Genomic DNA, 10,503 nt, shown 5'->3' on the forward strand with positions numbered 1-10,503 from the left:
AAAGACTATTCACAAAAGATTCTTGTCACAATTTAGTCTGTTCAAAAAATAGAAACATAAAAATTGGAATTAAAAAAAAGAAGATAGATCTAAGAGAAGCCAAATCCACAATTTACCTCCTCCGTCAATTAAACCACCGATCAACGGTTGCTAGCATTCAGACACTCACGAGAGAAATGAAGATAAAGATTAAGAAGATGAAGATGAAGATGAAGAAGTTAGGATAAATAATAATTTGAACGGACCATATAAGAAACATAAAAAACCGTCTGGAGAGACTGATTTTTAGAAAATCATTTAACTTAGAAATATGGACGAAAACCCCAAGATTTTTAAAAATCTCGTCGGGTTTGTCAGAATAATGTCAAATGTCAAGTTTTAATTGGTTCCACAATCCCGTCGATTATAATTCCAAAGCGTCGCCTAGGTATAAGTTTGTTGGATTATTTTGAAAATCTGTTTCAATTAGGATTATTTTTTTCTCTCTCCTCTTTAAGTTATTTTGAGAATTTTCCAAAAAAAAAAAATTGGTTTGGTTAACCCATTTATGTATTTAAAAAACTCTCTTAATCATTTAACGTTATCTTACAACTGTCAACCCAACACCATTAACATGACTAAAATTACACATCATCAAAAATATATTTAAAAAAATACAAAATAAATAAATTTGGTATGTAATAGTGAGACACGACGGACGACTTTGCGCCGACGAACGCTAGGGTGTAACTAACTTCAACCATCGTCAAACACCAATCAATCTGACGGCTAATCGAATTGATGCTCAAAACCCTAACCAGATCAAAAACCCTTCAATACCCATCTTCAATTCTTCATAACAACAATTTCAATTTCACCACCACACGTCCAATGAAAGAAATCAAAACCAAGAAACCCACAAATTGTTCGTCTTCAAGCGTCCAATCAACCCCAGAAATCGAAAAAAAGTACGTCCATCGTGTCTACGATGCAATCGCACCTCATTTCAGTGCAACCCGGTTCGCCAAATGGCCTAAAGTTTCAACCTTTTTGAACAATTTGCAACCTGGGTCTGTTGTTCTTGATGCTGGCTGTGGTAATGGCAAGTATTTAGGGCTAAACCCTGACTGTTTCTTTATTGGGTGTGATATAAGTGCACCGTTGATTCAGATTTGTAGTGACAGAGGTCATGAGGTTTTGGTTGCCGACGCGGTTAATTTGCCGTACCGGAGCGGGTACGGTGATGCCGCCATCTCGATTGCTGTTTTGCATCATTTGAGTACGGAACATAGGAGGAGGAAAGCTATTGATGAGTTGGTTAGGGTTGTGAAAATTGGTGGCCATGTTTTGATTACCGTGTGGGCGGTTGAGCAGGAAGATGGATCTTTGCTTAATAAGTGGACCCCGCTTACGCGGAAGTATTTGGAAGAGTGGATTGGGCCCGGGAGTCCGGGTAGTCCGCGGGTTCGTAGCTCGGCTTCGGTTACGTTGGAAAGTATTCCTGAAACCGAGGTTAAGGAAATTAAAGATTTTGATGATGTGAGTCGACAAGAAGTTGAAGATGATAAGCAGCAAGAGTATTTTGTGCCTTGGCATTTGCCTTACCATCGGGCGGAAGTGAGTGGGGCTTCGGTCGGCGCGGTTGAAAATGGGTTTGCGAGGAAAGATGATGTCAAAGGCGCGATCGTGTATGATAGATATTATCATGTGTTTGGTGAAGGTGAACTTGAAAGGTAATATTTTTATTCATGTGTTAGTGTTTGTTAATATTTCGCTATCAACATAGATAGTTGTGTAGTTTAGATATTAGGTTGAGGTTTTCATTGATTATGGAATGTTTGTTAGTGTAAAGATTGCTTCAAGAGATTAGATTTTTGGCCTGATAGGGTGTTTGGATGCTCATACCGATTACTATAAGAAGCCGGTATGTAGTTGCTATAAAAGAACTAATCTTAGGGTCATAATTATACCAAATCTTGATCTTTAGAGTCGTATACACGTGATCTTACAGCCCTTTACTTTGATCAAATATTGTTTTAATTCCAAATCTTTATTATTGACGGGTTATAATAATACCGAATCTTGTTATTTAAAGTCGTGTACAAGTGATCTAATGACCTTTTACTTTTGATCAAATATTGTCTTGATATCAAGTCATGATTTTTGACGGGCTAAATTAAACAAACTTTTTATCTTTAGGGTCCTCGTAGTGATCTAACGACCGTTTACTTTTGATACAAAATAGTCTTAGTACCGAATCTTGATTTTGGTGGGTCATAAAAATCACTAGGGGAGCAAATGAACCGAGCCTGACCTCGACTAGCCTCAAGCTGGTCTCTTTTAACTTACACATAGCTCGATTTCGAGTTCGGCTGTTTGGAGCTTGGCTCGTGACTAGGTTTCAAGCTTGAGCTCGCCTCGTTCACTATTTATTAATTAATAATTAATTTAATACATTTATAACTATATATATATATATATATATATAGAGAGAGAGAGAGATAGATAGGGTGAGGAACCTAAGAGAACTTTTTGAAATTGAGAACTTTGAGAACCATTTTGAGCCACAAAAAAACCTTTAAAAAAATTATAAAACGAAAAAAACAAAAAAAATTTAAAAAGCAAAAAAACCAAAAAAAATTATTTTCAACCCGGTTTCATAAAAAAAACCCACATAATTATACACATATGTATATTTGTATTTAATCTCGATTTACATAATGTACACATGTGTACATTATCATTTATCTTAATTGTACATATGTGTATAAAGAAATAACATGTATAAAATTAAAAAAATAAGTATTATACATATGTGTATAATTTTACTAAACCGATATTTTTTCAAATATTTATATGAAACCGGGATGAAAAATAAATTTTTTGGGTTTTTTTTTACTTTTTTTATTTTCGCGTTTTGTTTTTTGTTTTATATTTTTTTTTATTTTGTTTAAGAAGAGTGCTTTTTGTGGTTTAAAATGGTTCTCAAAGTTCTCAATTTCAAAATAGTTCTCACATGATCCTAATCCTATAAACAATAGGATTAAATTCGATAAGTGAAGGTGGGGGTCGTTTAAGGCTTTAAGCTCGGCTCGATCGAGCTTTTTCATGAGCCAATCTCGAGTAGTCCTTGAGCGGCTTGGCTTGTTTACACCCCTAAATTAATCACTTTAAAGTTGCACATCTTATCGCCCTCTAGTATAGCTTCCTTTTGACTCGTATTGTTTCAAAATTAAAAATTTATTGACAACCTGTGTTTTTTTTATTAGGTTGGTTTCTGGTATGAAGAATGCAGTTATTGTGGATCGGTTTTATGACAAGTCTAATTGGTGTGTGATTCTTGAGAAAACCTCATAAGGAAACGATGATACATTATCGGATCAGTTTTATGACTGAAGGTGAAAATGGTTTACAAAATGTCAGAAAGTGATCGAAATCAAAAGCCGAATGCTTTATTTGAGCACTTTTGATGTCAAGATTTGTAGGCGTATCTTGTCAAACTCCCAGATTTGGGTGCAGGATTTTGTAGGTGTTTTAGTGAGAACTTTAGTTTTTGTAACTTATCTCACAATTGGAGTTGTTATGTTTCTTTGTTGGATTATGATTGAGTACTCTTAATGTATTGTGAAGCAGAAAATTTGTTGAAATGGTTAAAAGAAGGTACACCTTTTATGATACACATATATTTTACAGATGGTTCATAATTTGAATTGATCTAATTCTGGATATGAGATGTGTTAGGATATATTTAATGATATGCAACGTCTTTATCTTTGTAACGGACCACCTTTTGTCCAAGCGAAGAAATACGCTTTCTCCAGACTAGTGCTGGTCCAACTAGTAGACCACTTTCGTATGAGCTATCGTTGGTTCCGATGGTAGGGTAGGTTTAATCTGGATGAATGTTGGTTTGTATAATGATAGGTTTGGCTTATGCTATCACTTGCATTTACTTGAAGTACAGGTGTATACACAATCTTAAAACTATCGTTGGTTTCTATGTAATATTTTGCTCCTAGCCCAATTATGAAAATTGTCAAATCTTAGTTTGGTATTCACCTAATCCAACTTTAATAGTTGGAATTTATTTGTGGGGGGCCTATATTATATGGTCATTTTAACATCATTTGGCCCATATAATTAACAACTTTTACCAGGTAATAATATTGAAAGGTTATTTTACCATTTTCAGATTCACTGTGTATTCAAATCTTATAGAAGATGATTTTGTTTGTTTATTAAGTTAAAGCTTATAACTCAACATTTTATATTCATATTTGATAAATTCTAGAGGCCAAATTTCCATCTCTTCTTTTTATATGTCTAGTTCTCAACTCCAAAATTTTAGTGTAGTGTATTGCCATACAACTGATACAAGCAATGGCAAACTACAGTGCAAGAACGAGGGCAACTGTCCACAAAAAAAGCGTTATTTATGCACTAAAATCTCGATCTCTCTCCATAAAATTTTGGTTAACCCTTCATGAAAAAAAAAATTCTTGGGTCCTACACGCATACAACACTTTTTTAAGTCATAGGTTGTGTATGGCTCAAGGATTTGTTTTCAGAGGAATTAGAATATGTGATTTGAGGCAATTGGAATATACCAAATGAATTGGAGTTTGTGAGACAATTAACCAGTTGTTGCTGCCATCACCACAACTCCAACCACCTAATGGTTGCTGCCGCTATTCTACCATGGCCGCCAACGTCACCTACTTTGCGGTCGTCACCACCACTTACGGTAGCAACACCTCCTTAACCATTGTGTATCCGCCACACACGCCACCATTGTTTATTAGATGTGGGGTGGTGTAAATGGTTTTAGTTACAAACGAGTAAAATTGTATATTAGAATGATCTAACCATGTTTTTGGGCTTTGATGTTTTCTTTACCTTTAGGCTTTGGTATTCATGTTTATAAAAAAATATACATATATATTCATTTATTGGTGAGCAAGTTCGTCTAATATGCATCATAGTAGTGAGTGGTGGTCCATATTAATATCATGGTAAATTTGTAAAGGTGATGAGTGAAGATACAGTTGATCATTCCCAAGCCTAATGAGACAAGAAGATAGCTACTTTACAATCGAGATGTTGTAGTGGGGACCTGTTTTTAATAAACACAAAACTCTTGAATGTTGATGAAGATCAAGAAGTGCACATGTGCTGGATTAGTTTAATCCACCCAAACCATTATGAACCATTGTGTTTTATACGGTGATTTCTCTTACATTTTAAACACTTATATAAATTATTTTATAAATTTATCAAATAATTTGTTGATAAGCGGTGAATCTAGAAGTTCATAAAACTTGCAAGAATCTATACACATCATCTAAGTTATTATTACATCCTCTTCATTCACCGACTCTTAAGTATCATAATGACAAGACTTTAGTTAAAGTGGTTGATCTTACATCACCTACATAAGAAAATTGAGACTTTTATTTGCTCAAAATTCAAAACAAAGTCCAGCTTTAGGTTTTCTAAAATATCAACAAAGATGATTTCTCGGTTGGCGGTGACATTGACACAGGGGCGAGGATGATGAGGCTTTTAACACAATAAAATGATTCCAAGTGTTGTGTGCACTTATGTTTGTGTGTAGTTTTTTCGTTGAAAAACCGAACATAAAACACACATCTTCGTTAAGTGAAACGTCTTATAGGTGTTTCTAAGATATACGACGCCATTTCCACGGATTGTGATTTATTTATTTCGGTTGGGGAGGCTTTTAAGGCCTCGGACCAGTGGCTATGTGGGGTGTGTATGCGTCCAAATGCTCTTAAACGGACATGTCATCATGCTCATGGAGTCACCAAGTACAACGAGGGTGTGGGAGCTGTGGAGGAGTTTATTGTGGGAATTGATAAACCGCATGTTATAAGGGATGTTGCTCCCTTGGGAGGGATAGTGGTGGATAAGGTTCTCCTTGACCGCGTCTTCTCTCTTCCTATCACAACTGTTAAGATCATCCCTCATAATTGTCGTATGGCATTTGCTCAAACGTTAACTGCGGCTCTGGGTAAGGTGGTTGCTATGCCAGACTCTGTTGAGGCGTGGGTGAAACTTTTCTTGTTACCGCGGTGCACGTTGCGTGTTTTCAGACCTTCTAAACGTCAGGAGCGCAGGTCCAGTAATAGAAAGTCTTTGCAATGTCATAGTATTCAACAAGTACTAGCAAGTTGGAGTGCTAAGGATGGTTTTGATGCGCTTATTTTATCCCTTTTTGCCACACCTATAGGGGTGAACTCGAGTCATGAGGAGCCTCTCGCTAAGCACGATGATGTTGCGGTATGCGCCAATGTGAAACAATGTTTACGAAAAGTGGCGGACGGGCATTTCACTGCCGCCATTAAAGTATTATGCTCTTCAGGGGTTGCACTTTTCGGCAATGACACTTTGAAAGCGTTAGTGGCTAAGCATCCCAATTTGCCCCCGCCGGTTATGCCTGCTTCATTGCTTTCTGAGCCTCCTCTTGTTGTTGATGAGGATTGTGTGCTTGGATGCATTAAATCCTTCCCTAAAGGAACGTCATGCGGACGAGATGGATTGAGGGCACAACATATTTTGGATGCATTTTGTGGAGAGGGGTCGCCGATCGCTGTTGGGTTACTAAAGGCTACTACTGCGATGGTTAATTTATGTTTGGGGGGGGAGATGCCCAAGGGTTTTGGCAGAGTTCATTGCGTCGGCTAGGACAATGGGATTAGACCCATTGCCGTAGTTGCCATTTGGAGAAGATTGATATCTAAGGTGGCTATGAGGGGTGTTGGGATAGACATTACAAAATACCTGTGCGACTTTCAGTTTGGGGTGGGAGTCCCTAGTGGCGCAGAGGCCGTTCTTCTTAGCGCGAACAGGTTTTTAAGTAAGTTCCATTCTGATGGGTCATTGGCTATGCTTACTATTGATTTTTGTAATGCCTTCAACTTGGTGGACATGACTGCCCTTCTGAATGAGGTTCGAGCCCGATGCCCATCTATTTCCTTATGGGTGAACTTTTTATATGGGCAACCGGCCAGGCTATATGTGGGGGATGGCCACATTTGGTCCACCACTGGGGTTCAGCAGGGGGACCCTTTGGGACCTCTTCTTTTCGCCTTAGTTCTACACCCACTTATTCATCTAGTCCAGAGTTCCTGTAAGCTTCTCTTTCATGCTTGGTGCCTAGATGATGGTACAATTATTGGGGACTCTAAAGAGATTGTTAAAGCTTTAGATATTATCAGGTCGGAGGGTCCCCGCCTGGGCCTTGAACTTAATATTAAGAAAACCGAAGTATTTTGGCCGTCGTGCAATGGGGTTAAGGTGCAGGAGGGGGTGTTTCCCTGTGAGATTGGAAGACCGGTGCTAGGTGTGAAACTCCTCGGGGGAGCCGTTAGCCGGGATGCCGGGTTCATCAGTGAACTTGCTATGAAAAGGGCTTCGCGAGCTGTGGAGTTGATGAGCTATCTCCCGCATTTGCGGGACCCTCAATGCGAGCTCCTTTTGCTCCGCTCATGTATGGGAGTTGGAAAGTTGTTGTTTGGTCTCAGAACATGCCAACCTATGTATGTAGGGGAAGCAGTTTCTGTGTTTGACAATGGCCTTCGGGGGGCGTTTGAGGACATCGTGGTTTGTGGTGGTCCCTTCTTTGGAGATTTTCAATGGAGGTTGGCATCACTTCCGACTCGTTTTGGAGGTTTGGGTTTATGTTCTGCTTCAGAAGTTTCTACTTATGCGTTTGTGGCCTCGAAGACGCAATCTTGGGAATTGCAAGACCACATTCTTCTAGGTTGTGGTACTGATGGGTTTGACTCCGATTATGGGAGTGCGATAGATCGGTTGCACATTTCACTTCCCGATTTTGACATTAGCGGTTTCTCTAATAAAGACACCGCCCCCCCAAAGCCCAACATGCTTTGGCGAGTGCCCTTTATAGTGGAATCATCAAGAGTTTGGAAATGAAGTTTGATTTATCCCCTCGTCAGAAAGCGGTGTTTGAGTGTCTTTGGGCTCCTCGGGCTCAAGATTTCTTAAGTGTTCTCCCTATTGAAGGATTGGGCCAACATATGTCGGCTTTGGAGTACCGGGCCATCATGAAGTATCGGTTAATAATCCCTTTGTTTTCGGTAGATGAGCCGTGCCCAGTTTGCCGTAAGGTTTGTTTGGATTCTTTTGGCGAGCATGCAGTTCACTGCAAAGAGTTGCCTGGGTTTAAGTACAGGCATGATTTGGTGAGGGATGTTCTATGCGATGTTCTTAAACGAGCCGGAATTTCGGCCAAAAAGGAAGCCCCCATAAACTTTCTTACGGGTCCTCAAGAAGGAAGATCTACATTACGACCGGCCGATATTCTTGTTTTTGGGTGGGTAGGGGGAAAACACGTTTGTGTCGACCTCACAGGAGTGTCCCCTCTTGTTGGGATTAGGGACACTGGATTTGTAGCAGGCCAGGCGCATTGAAGGCGACATCGGGCAAGGTTGCTAAACACGAGAGAACTTGTTTGGAGAATCAACACGTGTTTATCCCCTTCGCCTTTAACACTTTTGGTTTCTTAGCTCCGGATGCCGTGGACCTTTTGAATAGGGTTCAGAAAGTTGTGTATAGTAACGTATCAGTCCATAAGAATCAAAACTTTATTTTTAGTCGGATTGAGTTTGCTATCCAAAAGGGGGTTGCGGCGCAGCTTGTTGCCCGCTTACCTGCCACTTCATTGTAAATCGTTTGGATGTTTCTATGAAGTCACTAATAAATTGATGATTAATTGAAAAAAAAAACCAAATAAATAAAAAGTTAAAAACTAATAGTTTGTCATTTTACTGGGCCTAAAATAAAAAATAAAAGTAAAAATAAATCCAAAGCATTTATTTTTGTAATAAATAAATAAAATAAATGTAGGAGCCAACCACATTTATTACTTTAACAACCCAAAAGATAAAATAGAATAAAAAGAAACAAAGAATTCTAAAAATAAATCATAAAAATATAGTTATTTATGTAAAACATACCACACACACCTAGTAAATAATAATAGTCATAAAGGACCACCTTCAGTGCACTTGCAATCAAGGCTTTCACGCTGTCATTTTGTCCACTCCTACTCTCACTACTCTTCTTTCCTCTTTTCTTTTCATTCCATCTGATTAAAATTAAACAAATAATAATAATAATAATAATAATATTCACAACACCCATTACATTTCCAGTTACTCTTTCTTCACGCCACAAATGTTGCTTCATCTGCAAGTTTCCTAACCCAGATCTTGCATTTGCAGCAGGTAATACTAATACACTTCATCTGCTTGATCTTAATCTTTTTAATTAACCTTTGATTTTTATGCTTAATCCTTTAAAACCCACTTGGGAATATGGTTTCTTCAAGTGGGTTTTCTTTTATTTCATGTAAAGATTCGATTTTTATTGGTTTTTGTTGTTAATTTGACCCAAATTCTTGGTTTTTTCAAGTGGGGTTTTTGCCTTTTGTGTGTTTTAAGGATTGTCATTATTATTATTATTATTATTATTATTATTATTATTATTATTACTTTTATTAATTTTTTATAGTTTGAGAGTGCAATCACTTTCTTCCTTTTTGGGTGTTTTAAGGATTGTTATTAATATTAATATTATTTTATTTTTAATTTTGGTTTGTTTAATGTGCAGTTTCCTGTTCATGGTATTTAGGGTTTCAGTCTTTCAGACCAGAGTCTTCTTCATAGTTGAATTGGAGAAGGTAAGCGTTGACTTTGGTTCAAGCATTGACTTTATTAATTAGATTCTTAGATGTGATTTAGATGGTATTATTCAAATGCTATTTTATTAACTTTCTTTGTCTTCATTGATGCTGACACATGAAAATCTAATCCATTTTTGTTCTAACATAACTGTAAGCTAAGTTTCATAAATTGCATCTTGCTTTTATTTATAAATCATTGGCATTGATATTATTGATTTATATTCAAAAGATTCTCTTGTTTCTTATTATCTAAGGGCCTTTTAGACATTTAACTAATTTAATACTTTCTTAAATCTACACTAAGTAGTCTTTCTGTTGTGATGGTGATTGATCTATACTTTTGATATTACAAATGCTTTCAAGAATATATATACGAGAGAGTGTTTATGCGATTTTGATAATCACATAATATTAAATAAAAAAATTCAATTTAACTATATATTCTTTTATAATAAAAATCGGTCTATAATTAGAAATTAATTAAAACTAACTAGGCTTGTAAACGAACCGAACGAACATGAACGAGGCATCTTTATGTTTATTCGTCTAACTTAATCCAAAAAACGATCGAACACGAACGATTAGACGAAGTGAGTTTTCTTGTTCTTGTTCATTCGTTAAGAAAATGACGATGCTTATGTAGATATGTTCGTTCGTTAACAATATAAACGAACAGTTCGGGTGCGTAAACAAATACAAACACGAACACAAACACAAACACAAACACAAACGAATGAACGTAGATGAATGAACATAATTGAGGGAACAACAATCAAAATTAAATGTCTGTTTGGCTA

At 37.1% G+C, this 10,503-nt stretch overlaps 1 protein-coding gene across 1 annotated transcript; it reads left to right on the plus strand.

Annotated features, from left to right (window-relative positions):
• The first annotated feature begins 649 nt into the window (after nucleotides 1–649).
• On the plus strand, nucleotides 650–3,609 carry LOC143634895 (tRNA (carboxymethyluridine(34)-5-O)-methyltransferase-like). The gene is made up of 2 exons (XM_077102859.1): nucleotides 650–1,712; nucleotides 3,249–3,609. The coding sequence occupies exons 1-2, from the start codon at nucleotides 781–783 to the stop codon at nucleotides 3,334–3,336; spliced, it is 1,020 nt and encodes a 339-aa protein (XP_076958974.1). The 5' UTR covers nucleotides 650–780; the 3' UTR covers nucleotides 3,337–3,609.
• The last annotated feature ends 6,894 nt before the right edge of the window (nucleotides 3,610–10,503 follow it).

Source organism: Bidens hawaiensis, unplaced genomic scaffold (assembly GCF_021521415.1).
Source record: "Bidens hawaiensis isolate Kalapana, Puna unplaced genomic scaffold, B.hawaiensis_p1.1 tig00007270_1, whole genome shotgun sequence".
Classification (NCBI taxonomy): Eukaryota; Viridiplantae; Streptophyta; class Magnoliopsida; order Asterales; family Asteraceae; genus Bidens; species Bidens hawaiensis.

Bases quoted from the DNA above. Each gene is read 5' to 3' on its own strand.
- LOC143634895 (XM_077102859.1), top strand. From the start codon at position 781: ATGCTCAAAACCCTAACCAGATCAAAAACCCTTCAATACCCATCTTCA. The intron at 1,713-3,248 runs GTAATATTTTTA...TTTTTTTATTAG, and splicing joins GGTGAAGGTGAACTTGAAAG to GTTGGTTTCTGGTATGAAGA.